At 33.7% G+C, this 15070-nt stretch overlaps 2 protein-coding genes across 6 annotated transcripts; one reads left to right on the top strand and one right to left on the bottom strand.

The window, feature by feature from the left end:
• The first annotated feature begins 562 nt into the window (after window positions 1–562).
• LOC104086252 (uncharacterized) lies at window positions 563–7975 on the top strand. 5 transcript variants are annotated; one of them, XM_009590469.4, is made up of 10 exons: window positions 566–724; window positions 881–952; window positions 1498–1572; window positions 2012–2095; window positions 2478–2558; window positions 5013–5082; window positions 5158–5249; window positions 6532–6573; window positions 6665–6745; window positions 7615–7975. In XM_009590469.4, the coding sequence occupies exons 1-10, from the start codon at window positions 698–700 to the stop codon at window positions 7684–7686; spliced, it is 696 nt and encodes a 231-aa protein (XP_009588764.1). In that variant the 5' UTR covers window positions 566–697; the 3' UTR covers window positions 7687–7975. The 5 variants fall into 5 exon arrangements, with proteins under 5 accessions (XP_009588767.1, XP_009588764.1, XP_070056331.1 ...); XM_009590472.4 differs by lacking the exon at window positions 2012–2095 and having other exon boundaries at window positions 563–724; XM_070200230.1 differs by lacking the exon at window positions 1498–1572.
• Window positions 7976–8743: 768 nt separating this feature from the next.
• On the bottom strand, window positions 8744–10051 carry LOC104086253 (protein RADIALIS-like 3). The gene is made up of 2 exons (XM_009590473.4): window positions 9698–10051; window positions 8744–9078 (listed from the first exon to the last, which is right to left on the bottom strand). Exons 1-2 carry the CDS (start codon window positions 9967–9969, stop codon window positions 9054–9056), a joined length of 297 nt encoding a protein of 98 aa, XP_009588768.1. The 5' UTR covers window positions 9970–10051; the 3' UTR covers window positions 8744–9053.
• Between the last annotated feature and the right edge of the window lie 5019 nt (window positions 10052–15070).

Genomic DNA, 15070 nt, shown 5'->3' with positions numbered 1-15070 from the left:
ATTTATTTTGAAGTACTCCTTAAACAAAATTTTCAATAAAATATAAAGTTAAATAATTAATCAACTTAAATTAGGTTAGTTTGTCCATTTAAGCTTGGGCTCTTGCGCAGCACGAGCTATCTCTTACTAGTATAGATAGAAGTGATGGTTATTGGTGCAAAAATATTTATAGAATTGCATGTAAATCGCTATATAAATAATTACAGTAATACTTTAGTCCTTCCGTTTCTATTTACTCGTCAAATCTGCTTCTCGATATTTAATTTGACTGATCTTTGAAGTTAATTAAATTAATTATCTCAAAATATTAAAATAAAAATTTAGAAATTCGAGAACTATACAAAAAGTACTATAATTGACAATTTTTCTTATATCAATATAGTAAAAAAAAAATATATTAAAATATTTGATAAAATTCATGTAATTTGATTTTCGAGAAACAAAATTTGACAACTAAAAGAGAAGGGAGGTAAGTAATAAAACACAAAAGATATGTACTCTATATGATTATTCGTATCATTTCCTTATTATTTTTTTCGGTGAGTTGGATGACATTTGTCAATTTAATAAGCGTAGGCGGGTTAGGGCAATTGATAGTGCTATAACGGCTTGAAATACCCGTTTCAAACAGTAACACTTCGTTCAGTAAATTTCCCTCCAATCGGACCCTCGTTAATCCGTTCATTCTCCGGCGAAAATGGAACCCAATGCTCCTCAGTTTAAGGTATTGCTTTTCTCTACGGAAAAAAAGTTTCGTATTTTATTTATGGTGAATTCATTTTTCTATTTTCTCAGTTCAATTACTGAAATCCTTTTGCATAGTTTGCAATATTTTTTTTTTTTTGGATACAATGTTCCATGTAACTCCTTTGTTTTCCAGCTAATTTTGGGTTCATCCTCTACTGCACGAAGAAAAATTTTAGCCGACATGGGATACCAGTTCACAACCATGGTAAATTTCCAATTATCAGTTATTGTTTGTTTTTTCTATGGGTAAATATGCTCCTATTTCTGTGGAGATGTATTTACAATTAAAAAAGACTTAGACTTGGACCAGTTCCTGCACCAAATCATTTTAATTGGCCGCGGTTAAGTGAAATTGAGGAAAATATACTTAGAGGAAATGATCTCCTATGCCCACGTTCATTTGAATAGAAGAAAATGTCCCTACGAAGATCTTCTGTGTTATTTTTACTGATCTCTTGTGTTACCTTTTACTGATCACATATGAAAAAGGTCATATAACAAAAATAACGTTTGTAATTGATATATAACCAAATCTCCATGATAGTTACTAATTAACAGTATTGTTAAGTGATAAAACTGTATGTAAAAGACACTATGTCATGTTTGGTGCATGCACCGGGTGTTCCATTAACAATTCTTAGTTGAATAGATAACAAAGGATTGATATTACTACTCCAACCAGATTGAGATTGAGGTATAGTTGATTGATTATTTTTAAAATTGGTGGATTTACACATTGTTGTAACATAGTCTGCAGATATAGATGAGAAAGCTATCCGGAAAGAAAAACCCGAAGATTTAGTTATGGCTCTTGCAGAGGCCAAGGTTTGTTTTCCAAAGAACTTGTGCAAATCCATGCATCTCAGAACATATTCTTGAAGTGGTTTACTGCTTTGAAATTGCTGTATAGAATATTGTATGGGTTAAGGCACGTTTGCTTATACTGTTATAGATGATGACATTGTGATTTACTCTTGTTCTGTGGCATTGGTTTTTGATTTATGAATCACTGTATGTAAGGCGTGATGCTTTACTTTCAGAGTATCTCGTCGTGATTTATGGCACTTCAATTTCGGGGTTGATGTTATTTGTAAATGTGCTCTATTACATACCTTGTTGTGATTGTGTATCAGTTATTTAGGCAAATCATTTCGGCTGTTCTATTTCCTGGTCTAGTTGAGTTAATTGGTTTGGCTCATAGTTTATTGAAGCCTTGGTTCTGAAAATGCTTATTTTAATTCCATGTAATTGCATTGCATGTCAGGCTGATGCTATCATATCAAAATTTCGAAATACTGAAAACCTAGAGAAGGATTCCAATCCAACACTTTTGGTTGCAGCTGACACAGTATGTCTTGCTTTTTTTGCCTTTAAAATCTTCCCACCAGAAGTTCTTTTTCTAGCTTCTATTTGAAACCGATAATATGCTATTTCTGCCGGTGCTTTTGAATGATGGAAAAGTTGTGTGCTTTTTCTTTTCTTGTATTGTTTTTCTTGCTTTTATGCTCTGTACTGTATATACCCTTTTTTGTTTTGCCTTTCTTCTTTCAGAATGATTAGATTTCTTCTTGGGATATTGGAGGATAATTGTGATGTCCACAAGCTTGCATAATTACACATGTATTTTCTTTCTTCTCATGATGAATTCTGCAATTATTGGACTTCGCTATATAGTCTGAAAGCATACATCATAATTGGCATTGATCTGAATTGCTGGAACCTATAATCAGGCAGAAGCCATCATACCAAGGGTTTCCATTGGCGAATCCGAAGGGGATGCCGAGCCAACACTTCTAATTACCTGTGACCAAGTATACCTAATTTCTGTTCTTGTCATCATTTATGGTTAATTATCCGATTGATTTACTATAATGCTTTTACAAAATATTAGCTTTGTTATCTTTCTCGTTTTTTCCCCCTAACTAATTTACTAGTTTACTTGAGGTGTTTGGTTGAAATATGACACTTTTACAGAAATTTTTGTTTGATCATAAAGTGGTGTGTTTATAAACGTGGATATGCATACTTAGTGCTGATTCTTCAAAATACATTACCAAAAAACTGCACTTACCTGTATCGGATGCTAACAGCACAGCCATATCGGATGCATACCTGTTAACAACTTCATACAATATTAGCTTAACAAGAAGACTGCCAATACTTTTTAGCCTAAGCAGCAGAAACCAGCCAATATTCATTGTAGTACCTGGTGTGCTTCGAAAATTTATAATCTGATTTTCCAGGATAAGATATTGTAATTAGAGTTGGCAGTTTGGCACAACCTAGAGCAACATCTTTCATTTGGTACAGTTTGTTCAAGCAGATGACTTAATTATAATTTATATGGTTAGCTGTTTGGTTCTACTTATGGCAATAGGCTTTCATTGCTTTATGAGGGCCTAATGCTGAGGCTATAGCATGCTTGTTTGTGCTTTTCGAGTTGATAGCTTGTTGATTAAACTCAACTTTGGCTAGAAAAATTGTGTCATAAGTTTCTTTGAAAAGTTAAACAATGTGTTCAACTAGATGACGCCACTTATCTATTTGTACTACTTTTGAGTTGATGACTTCACATGGTCATAGTAAATAAAGATTAAGTTGCCCTAGAGAACCAAGAGTCTGACTATTTCAGTATTTTGGTTTTGAGGTGTGAATTTGGCGAATGAAGCAGCTATAATTTGATAGGATACTTCCGCCTTGCCCTTGGTTTCCGCATAACTTATCTGAGGTCATAATTCCTCTATTAGAGATGCTTACAGTGGCATGATACCTGAAGTCTATGTACTTTGTTCTATATCCTCATGCACTAGTTTCTTTCTGGTGATAGGACATTCTCTTCTTGATAGGTAAAACAAAACTTTTCATTGATTTCTTTAGACTTATAATAAAGAAAGAGTCTTTTATTGATTTCTGTAGCACCAAGAAGGCTCCAGGAGTAGTACGCTGGAAAATCCATCTTTTCTTTTGGAATTTTTGGAGTCTATGATGTAAATATTGATGGGAACTTGATCTTCTCTTCCTATATTTCTGAAGTACCCTCTTGGTTCTTATCATTAATAAAATACCTTATCCTATAAGAAAAAAGTCTAGGAAGTCGAATATGTTATAATTTTCATTTACGAAGTCATCATCTACTAAAAGTTCAATAGATAAAGACAGTGAAATTTTATAAAGGATATGGGTGTTGCTTTCCCTTTGCAGTCTATTGACTTATCTCTATCCAAACTGGTGAAGATATGCACGAAGGAGTGGTTCTTCACACTTGTCTCTGATCTTTCCGCAGGTCCCTGCCAGCTTTCTACTCCTCTGTTAAGGCCATTAGGCATCACCCACCGGGCCCCATTAAGTTTAGAGACATGCTTCAGATCTTCCATTTCTTCTAACTGTGTAGAAAGAGATGTCTAACATGTGTCATGTTTAGCTAACCATCCAAAACATGCTACCCTGGAATGTGCCTCGGTTTTCCAGATCATCCTTTGTAGCTGCTGTCTATACCCTTCTATTTCTCCCTTTTGCATGAATTGATAACAAGATTTCACGGAGAAGATACCATCTTCCTTCAAAGTCCACTGTCTATATCTGATTGGTGCTTAGTCATATGTAATCCCAGCACCCCAACCAGCAAAGTAAGACTCCCTATTTTCCAATCCTGAATGTTTATTCTCCGGTTCAGATTCCTTCTCCCTTCACTGCTGCATTCTGCTATAATGCATCTTCCGTGATCGTTAGATAATATATCCATTTATCTCTTTGAGGGGAGCATATCCGGTCCAGCTATCCTGCGATAATCTTATTCCTGTAATATTCCCACCTTTAGTCTTGTGAAAGGTTGGAAATCACTCCTTAATTTGCTGATTTGTTTCCAGAGACCTACCATGAGAGGTCTTGACTGGTTTATTGCACCAGTAGTCTCCACTCCATGTTTGCCTTTGATCACCTCCTTCAGTTCATCTTTCTCTTCACTGAATCTCCATAGCCATTTAAATAATAGACTGCTATTTTGCAAGATCAAGTTCTCATCCCAGTCCCCATCTGTTTCGCGGCCTTTCGCCTCTCAAAACAGTTTGCCACTTGATTAGATGCATCATCTTTCTATCACCATTGCCTTCTCACAAGAATTCTGATGATAGGACATTCTAGTTTACTTGTTTGGTTTTTTTTTTCTGTCCAATTGTTCTAGTTTTTTTCAGTCTATTTAATGGTATGAGAACTTTCTATGTTAATAATCTTATCCTAATCTTATTCTAACTTGAAATGATCTGGAGGTGGTGGTCTATGAAGGTATGGTCAGGGAAAAACCATCCAGTGAAGCAGAAGCACGACAGTTCATGAAAGGTTTTACCAGTGCTTTAATTGATTCTTGCTATATTAGTTTTGTAATTCTGCTAGTCTTACACTGACAATTTGCAGATTACGCTAATGGACATGCAGCAACCGTTAGTTCTGTTCTTGTTACAAACCTGGTAACAGGATGTAGAAGAGGAGAATGGGACAAAGTAGAGGTACCTCTGTTGATTTCTTCTCATTTTTAATTATCAGATGGCTCTCTATGGTTTTTTATGCATTTTTGCTTCTCAGTGGATTTGCGTCTACTTGCAATCTCAAATTTGCAATGAATACCTCTAATTTTAAATATTAATAAATAAAAGTATAAAATGCTCAGTGCTGATTAATGACTTCTACGCATTGGGTTAGGCTTATTGAACACTTCACAAGGTTCCAATTCCCAAAAGCCATTCAAATTAAAGTTTACAGAGATGAGTTTGTGGAAAGTAGAAGTTAGTTGAAGTTGGGCTGGATTGAAACTACGTAACTGCTGAAATGGTGTTCAAATACTGATGACACTGTATAAATTGCTGTTTCCGACATATTCAATTACCATGTTCTTAGGTTCTCAAGATTATTACATCCACAATTATGCACCTATTGTCTGATGATCTGGAAATTTTTGGTGTATGTTCGGCTTAGCTTAATCAAGTGTTTAAGCATGTTACCAGAAAGCACAAACGAGTGATAGATGAACTTATTGAGTTTTTACACTTGCATTTTCCTTCAAGAATGCTTGACCTTTTTCTAGATTCATTCAGATATCCACTACATTTGCTTATTGTCTTAAATCTGGAAAATCGCTTTTATCCTGTTTGGCTTTTATTTGATCATTAAATGTTATAACAAGTTACCTAAGTGAAGACCATAATCATAAGTGGCTCTCTTTCTGATTGTGTAAGTTCTTTCAAGACGTATCTGCTGAGGTGGTTAAGGCCTTAAGGGTATATTTTTCATTAGCCTGGTTTGAATTTTGGATTGCAGAACAAGCTCAATACTGCAGCTAATGAAATCTAATAGTGGAAGTACCATTTGTACCTTTACTTTTATTTTCCCCCTGAATTAAGAAGTCCGCCATACCTTTTCCCATGCGTCCTCTTCCGAAAAGTCAATACAAGCATCTTCTTATATATTTAAGTGCAGATTTTTGGAAGTTGCCGTAAATCCTTCCACAATATGCTCGGTGATCCAAGAGTTTCTAATTAATTTGATGGTTGTGATTTGAACTGACTTTCAATGAGTTGGAGATGGAAGGTTCGCCAGAGTGAGATTGTTTGTGCTAATGGGAGGTTAAACTCGTGTATCGCTAGAGAAAGAGAGACCCTTTTTGTTTTATCCCTCTTATACCTTGCGCTTAGTTATTTATGTACCTTAACTGCTTGAGATTTTCAGCATAATCTCTTTTAATTTTATTTGCCAGTCATCCAAAAAGAGCAATGACATTTCTTTTGGTTGCAGATCTATTTCCATGACATACCAGATCAAGTTATAGATAAACTGGTATAACTTTCAGCTGAATTGTTAGTTATTGATCTTATCAGTTGATGCATGCTGTAGTCTGTTGTCTTAAGATCTTTTTTTCCCTAATCAGATTGAGGAAGGGATAGTTCTTTATGCAGCTGGTGGCTTGATAATTGAACATCCTCTTGTTTTGCCTTATATTAAAGAAGTGGTGAGTGTTATACCACCACCTTTCTCTCAAATATCATCCAACACAAGTCATAGTCATGATGGTGTTAACATTTGTTTGTTTGACCCTTTGTCCTTATAGAGACCTAAACATTCGTGAAGCCATTGATGCCAGTTTAATAAATAAAATGATGGAACAGAATATCTCTGGAATACCTGACCGAATGAAAGAACTTCACTGGTTTTTATTTAAGGCAGGATACCCAGATTGTGTATATTCAGCCCGGATACAAATCCAAATCTACTCTTGTCCTGATAGGTATACGAATGCTTCCCAGTGGCTCTTGTCAAGAAGAAGCCGATATGCTCATTAGGTCTATGGAAAAGCTGCTCTAGAGTTTCGAGAAGGTGTTTTTGCATTAGGCATGAAAGAGCTACGAGTGTCTTACAGCATATAAAGGATATTAAAGTGTTTGGTTAATCGTGAAAGGAACTTGTCGTTTCTATAAAATGTACCATTAAAGATACCTTTTAGAAGTGCATTTCCATAAAAATTTAGGCTTTAGACCATGTCACACCTTTTACTTGATTTTACCAAGCACTAAAAGTTCTCTAAAGAACAAGAAGTACCACAACCTTAATGAAATGCTTTTGTGACTTGGTTGCCAACCACTCAGAAACTTAAGGAATAGAACTTTCTTTCCTTCTGATGGAAAATTCCTTTTGGTTCTTGCAGCTAAGCATTCCCAAAAGACCCTCCAAGCCTCTTTTAGTACTAAACGGCAACTTGCATCAGCATCTGATGTCAAATATTCTGCATATACCAGAATATTCTTTTTCTTCTTTTTCTTTTTCTTGTTTCTGTATATTTATGACTTGTAATAATTTGTAAGATGGTTTTTATCTGGGCAGGTTGGTTCAACTGATAGCGTGATGGGTCTCCCAAAAGCTCTGACTGAACGACTTATAAAGGAGGTTCTCTAATATGACGTTGAATTTTTCTGGGTCAAGTCTTACTTCATTAATCAACCCCAACTTGTTTAGGACCAAGGCATAGTCGTTTTTGTTGGTCCGACCTCATTCCTATTTATGACATTTCTGAGTGACATCATGAATTGAGTTCTATGTCAGTGATCTCTAAGATGTAGTCCAAATGTTTACTCAAAGATCATAAATGCTATTTTATGTACTGGATGTCCTATGCTTATCAGCTAGTAATGGGCATCGGTTATCAGCTGTTGTACTTTAAGAAATCCTCTCAGTTTACATCTCATTGCCGATGGTATAATCGGTTATGGCTTATTTTACTGCATCCCAATTAAGCAAAGGTTTAAATCTTAGTTGCATTTTTTTCACAAGGCAAAGGCGCAAGGTGATGTAGAAGTTAATTCCTCAGTAGGGTAGCAGGTGGTGCGTTTTACTTATTTCTTTTATTATACATTACAAGGTGGGAATCAAATCCTTACCAATAAATAAAGTGAAAGTTCAAATAGCCAACCAGTTGGATTACCAAAATTCCCTTGATCCTTGTTTTTTTTCATATTCTTTTTAATACTAACTCGATTTAGTCTAAAAATGCAAAAAGTTATTAAAAATGAAATAAAGCTATAAAAAGTTCACAAGCAAAAGATGTGCAAAAATTATTTTCAAGCTACACATATATAAGTACATAATAATACTCAAAGTCATTAGGTTCTTAAATTACAAATAGATGGGGTCTGCTATATAAATTCTTTTTACAGCTCAATTTAAGTTCATCTTAGACTTATATTACACAGAAATAATAATAATAATAATAATAATAATAACAACAACAACAACAACACCAAGAATGAGCCAAATGTTGTATAAGTAACAATTAAATATTAAAAAGAAATGTTATTGAGTGCACAGTACTGTGAAAGATGCTTTCTTGGAGCATATAAGGTGAATAATGCAATGCATAAGCGTTCTAAAAGACAAAGTTGAAGCTCGTCTCTGACTCATACTTAGTAAGAATGTCGATTTTGATTTTCTCTTGAATATTAGGGAAAGCGGCCACTAATGCAAACATTAATGTTGGCTATACTTTTTATTAATGAGCTTTCATAAAGGAACAAATTTGTAACATGGAATCCATTATAACACCATTATAACAGTACCACAACATGGACAATTATATTTGGAATATATAGTTGCTATCGAGGGAAATTTATCCAACAATGAAAATCAAAATAATTATGAAAGGTGTAGAAAAGAAAGGCATAATCAAATATATCCTTCTCTTATTTGCTTTTTGCATTTGGAGTTCCACTGCTCATATAAAATAGGCTCCTTCTGAATAATTTAATGTACTTCACTATTTCTTGCTTTTATTGGAGCTTCAAATACTTCAGCCTGTCCAAAAAGGAAAGAAAAAAAAACATAAGAAGAAGAATTCAATCTCAACTCATCCTAAGAGAATCTAAGAGGCAGTGGCGGAAGCATGATCTTCACCAAAGAGATTCAAAAAATTTAAAAAGTAAACACGCGAATAAGCGAAAGGGGATTCGACATTTAATATATATATATATATATATATATATATGTGAATTTTTTTTAACCTTGTAATTTTCGACGAGGAGTGTTCGGTCCCCCACCTAGCTCTGCCCATGCTAAGAGGTAGCTAATTATATAGTACTATTTATCAACACATATTTTCAGGTGGTTTGCATATTGAAACAAGTATAAGAAACACAAATAAGTACAGGTTTTGGATGTACTTATATGTGAGTAAAGAAGAATAACGAATGTGTCGTATACATTTCTACATGAAATAACATGTTTGAATCTCTAATCAAGGATATATATGTCTACGACGAGTAATAATCTTAGTCGGTTTTAACTTTTATATCCTACAATGTCAATTAATTTTTACGCTGTCAGATCACTATAACTACATGCAATATTCACAAAATCGAGGAATAGCTAGATATTTAATTGATAACATTTTGAGATTTTTATTTAATTTACGTACCTTTGTTCTTCATCCATGAAGTTGTAGCCTTTATAATTGTTATGACCACCATTATTTGCGTTGTTGTAATTAGGCAAAGCAACATTTCCAGACTCAATGTGTTTAATATCTTCAACAAGTTTTTCATAATGCCTTTTCACTTCTTCCTCAGATTTTCCACCTACTGCTTTGGCCAAATTACGCCACCGGTCTGGTGTTTCCCTGTCGTAAATGGCCAATGCATTCTCAAATAACTTGTTTTGCTGGTTTGTCCACGTCGAATTTGACGCCATTTTTTTGGTTAAAACTACAAGGAAAGTAATAAATGTATAGTTGTGTTGAAAATGATATAAAGAGAAGATGTAGTGAACGTTTTGGTGCAGAGAAAGCTAACATGTTTGTTCTATTTATATAACAATGGGGACAGAAATAGACAGAATATGGTGGGCCGGTGAAGAGGCGTTCTCTTATTTTTTCTTCAGCATGTTGTATAGTTAGTATTATTTAAAAACCATGGGAATTTTCGTAAAAGTCAACATGGTTTTTTTTCCCAACTATTACATAAATTAACCCTCGATTCGTATTATGCATGAGTTATAATGTACAAATTGAAGGGAGCTTTGGAGCAACGGTAAAATTGTCTCCCTATGTCACGGGATCGAGCTGTGAACGCAACCACTAATGCTTGCATTAGAATATGTTGTCTACATCACACCCGTGGGATGCGGACCCTACGTGAATGCGAGATACCTTGTGCACCGAACTGCCCTTTATGATATAAAAATTGTAATTCTTGAATTAATAATTCCTAAATTATTTATAAGTACTTATGGTTTGTTTAGTTCATTGCATTAAAATGAAGCAAATTTTCATTTTACTTGTTTTATTTCGGCTTTGCTAATCCAATTCGATTGTTATGTATAAAATAATACTGAATTTTATACCGGAATTATCCTCTTAATAATCCCAGCAACCAAACGAGCTTAAACAAAGTTTCCTTAATTGTTTTCAAGAAACAAGGTTTCCTTAATCCAAGAAAAGTTGTTCCCTAACCCCATATTTTTTTCGTCAAATCTAGCTAGATCTTAGAGTTCTGGGTATTTCTTAGTTGTGTAACGTAAAATATAAATGTCCACTTCCCAATGGGGTTGAAAAGCAAATGGTAAAATCAATTTCCAGCGGCTGAAAAGTAGTTCTATTGTTTATTCCAAGATTTGTAGCTTATCAATTTCAGACTATAATCCTTTTAAGCTAGTGAATTTTTAATTAATAATTTACATATATACATTGAATTGCTTAAGACTAAAGATATGGACCAAAATTAATAGTTTCAGCCAAAACTCGTAACCTACACACTAGCTTCGCCCTTACTAGCTAATTATTCTTTATTTTACATGTTTTCAACTTTTAAATAGTTTTTGAAGAGTATATAATATAATGAAGGATGAGAGTGAGATCAAGCTGTGTGCATGGCAAAATGAAAAGTAGCTTTTTTTGTGTTGGGTGTTTTCCTTTTTGGGACAAATCTTAAACGTGATAAGGCTTGCTCACTTTCTTCTTGACTTTTGCCTGTTTTTAACAAAGTTCCATATCAGTTTAGCTGGCTAAGTTTTCTTCCGTACAATAGCTGTACATTTTGTTCAGGGTTAAGTCCAGCTACTCCTTGATAATCTTTGTCTCGCAATGATTAATAGTATTATTTTTTTTCAACCATCTAATATTCGAAATTCAGTGTCAGTAACATAATTAATTTTGAATGTAAGGTTGGAATGTTCTTCTGGAAGTTCTGGAAGCTCCAGAAGGTTGGAATGTAAGACATCTGGTTAAAGATATAATCCTTAGTGGCGCAATGATTAATAGTCTAGTACGACATGACCTAAGCAAGAATTGCACTGTGTACATAAATACAAAATAAGAATTTTAACTTTATGAATTTTAAACTCTAGGACAATTAACGACATCAGGTGTTAGTAATTGGGTTATAAATTTAATTTTTGTACATATAGTGAATAATTTAATACAAGCACAAGGTTTGGACTAAAATTTCTGTGTATAACGGAACTCATATATGTTACCTTCTACCTCCGCCTCTAATTATTTACATTTCTTCTTTATCATCAGCATGTTTCTCAATCTCTGTCTTCTAATTGTTTAATAAATTGAAGATTATCCAAGTGTCCTCGAACATGAAATAATCTTTGGGGTTTATATTGAGACCGATTATGATCTTGGAAGAAAAAGTCTATTAACATTTTCATGATCCTACACATATATATATACACTTACCCCTTGGCCTGTTTATGTGATTATTTCCAATTATCTTGGATTAAATTCTATTTAATCCTAGTAAGTAGGCTGACCTTGCCTTGGCAATTGGATCCTTGAATTCAACCAAATAGGATGTAGTATTGTTTTTAATAGAAATAATAGCTTTAAGACATGATTTTTCTCTCTGCTTGTAAATTGTTAAAACGGAGATTTTACTCCCTATATCTTATGTTGAATTGACGACCTATTCTAACTAAGAATAGTTTTTTGATTTTTTTTTAAAAAAACTATTGTCTAGGAGTTCACTGCGGTTGTGGTTGAAGTTTAAGGTTCTAAAGTAGAAGATGAAGAAATATACTCTAAATAGCTTTATCTTGAAAATAACATGGCAATAGGAAAGGAAGCGAAAAAGGTACAACTCCGTGTGACTCGAATCGTGGAAGTAGTCAATAATACCTGCATTAGATTAAGCTGTCTACATCATACCTTTGAGGTGCGGTCATTTTCCGAACCCTATGTGAATACGAGATACTTTGTTCACCGCACTCTGAGGTCGTATGATCATCGAGGTGATATATGGAATGGAATCCTTATCATCCACGTTGGTGTCCAGTAATTTTCATATTTGTGGATATACTTTTTCTGCCCTCCTCATAATCTTTAACTTCACCAGTACTATTATCCTTTTCCTTTATTTTTTTTTCTTCCTTGGGCACCCAATTATTTTTGCAACTTGAAGTCGGGCTTTTATATTCTATATATACTTGAATAAGTCTGCTTGGATGGATTCTTTCATTTCGAATAAAACCATATTGACATTTTTCAGCTTACTTGACAAAGGATAGGGAATAAGTCATTTTTACATAAAAGATCTATTGCCACAACAAAGCACGATTGTAACATTAACAAATGTCCAAGCATATGTTGGAGAACTTTATTCATTATAACCGTAAAGTTATAAAATTATTTGTTGTCATGTTAAAGTAACTGAATTTTATCCGTTGTAATATGAGTAAATTCATAAAATACTTTTTGTCACATTAAAGTAACCAGTAAAGACACAAAACTATACTTACTATACTAATAAGATATATAGGTTCTACAGTTACAGAGTAATGTTCAATTATTTTTAAGCGACAAAAAATAATTTCGTGACTTACCTATTATAATGAATAAAATGTTAGCGACCATACATGAAATTAAGTCATCTGATATTAGTAGGTTTCAGAACCTAATTTCCTTCTAGATAATGTATATTTTCTTCAGTTCATATATATTGGGGTTTGGGCTGTTCAAATTTCTTAGGTCACTGTCCCAAATCATGAAGAAGGTGCATAGAAAATGAGTTTTTCAACTTTCTTGGGAAACTTTTCAAAAGTTGATACTCAAATATACATCATGCTACTGATAAATAGATTCTTTATTATCTCATTTCTTTGTCAAAAATCTTTGAAAGACATGCTGTAATTATTCTCCTAGAGTCCTAATAATGGTCCCTTCTTGCAATTTGAGCTTACTGCCTAACCTTACATTTTTCTACTTCTAGTGTCCAAGTGTGACTTTCTATCATTGTGTGGATTCTTCCAACTCAAAGGCTAAGATTGTTCTTGCACGAGAAAAGAGGAAATATATTTTGATTTTTAAAAAATATTATATTACGTGTGCGAACAAAGTTAGCAATGAAAGTTGATTAAAAGAAGTTGCATATAAGGTACTATATGATTCTCTTAATTAATAATGTGGCCTTTTTCCAAAATATCGTGCAAACGCTTAGTTAAAGCGGACAAATCAAATGTAAAAGTATTTATAGGTTCGCTTAGCCTAATAAAAGGGCGTGAAAGTCAAAGATTAGTGTGTAGAAGGCTAGTAGGTAGTCTAGAGTTTTCCGTTCTTTTCTAGTAGTATTAGTAGCGCTCCTGTTTTTTCGTATTCTTTGACCTCTCTAGTATTTGCCTATTATTCGCTCGCTTCGTGTATCGTATTTTTCGAATTGTTACTATTTGATCCTACTTTTTCTTTTACTTGTTATTGTTGTTATTGTCTTTTTTCTCTCTTTTTCCTTATCGTCCTTTGTCTCCGTCTTCTCTCTTTCTTCCTCCTCCTCCTCCTCCTCCTCCTCCTCCTTCTTCTTCTTCTTCTCTTCTTCTTCTTCTTCTTCCCAGAATTTTTACGGGACGAGGGCACATTATTTTGCTCAACCAGTACCCCCAAATACTTTTAGTGTTCAGGGTGTCAACTGTCAAAGGATGTGATTCCCTCACCAAGATGTGTTATGCAAGATGAAATCTTTAAGAATTTTCAACAAGCTCCAAAATCACATGATAAAATGTTTTATCTATTTTGGGCCAAAGATAGGGGATTAAAAAGTGCAGAATTTTCCAGCCTGTAATGAACAACAACAATCTAAAATCATATCCATAACCCAGGGAACATGGAGATGCTGTAGCATTTTTTAAAAAGGAATGAAAGCCATTTGACATATCCTTATAGTAAAGAGAAGATTCAGTAGAATCATCTTTTCTTATAGGATTTGGATGTTCTTTTCTTCAATTCTTTTTCTCTTCTAATTTGAAGACGATGGGCAATGCTTTTATTAATTTCTTTGTCATAGGTAGTGGTGGCAAAATAGATAAAAAAATAATTATTATTTATTTATATTATCCACTAAAAATAGATTGGATAATCAATTTTTTAAAAATTGATCAAATATGGATAAGAACCTTATTATCTACTTAGAAAATAGAGAACCTATAGATAAGCAATAAATAACTAATGGGTTTAACTATTACACTTATAAAGACTTAAATTTGAGATTTTTCAAGTTTGGGAGACTAAAAATTCTCTAAAAAATAATCATATTCAAGAAGTCATGGATAATATGTATATCCATATTATCCGGTTAACCCGTTTTCTATCCGTATTATATATGGCTCGAGTCAGATCATTTATCCGTTTTTTTGCATTATTTATTTTCGACCCGCCAATATCTGACTCGACACGCCCGTTTGCCACCCCTAGTCATAGGGTTCGAACTCGTGACCTCTAAATTCTGATTAAGGCTGGAAAATCCAAACTATTCCACCACGGTAAAATCCATGCAACCTTATAAAGTATTAGAGAATATAC

This window comes from Nicotiana tomentosiformis, chromosome 4 (genome assembly GCF_000390325.3).
Source record: "Nicotiana tomentosiformis chromosome 4, ASM39032v3, whole genome shotgun sequence".
Taxonomy (NCBI): domain Eukaryota; kingdom Viridiplantae; phylum Streptophyta; class Magnoliopsida; order Solanales; family Solanaceae; genus Nicotiana; species Nicotiana tomentosiformis.
This window is presented reverse-complemented; position numbering and strand designations above follow the sequence as displayed.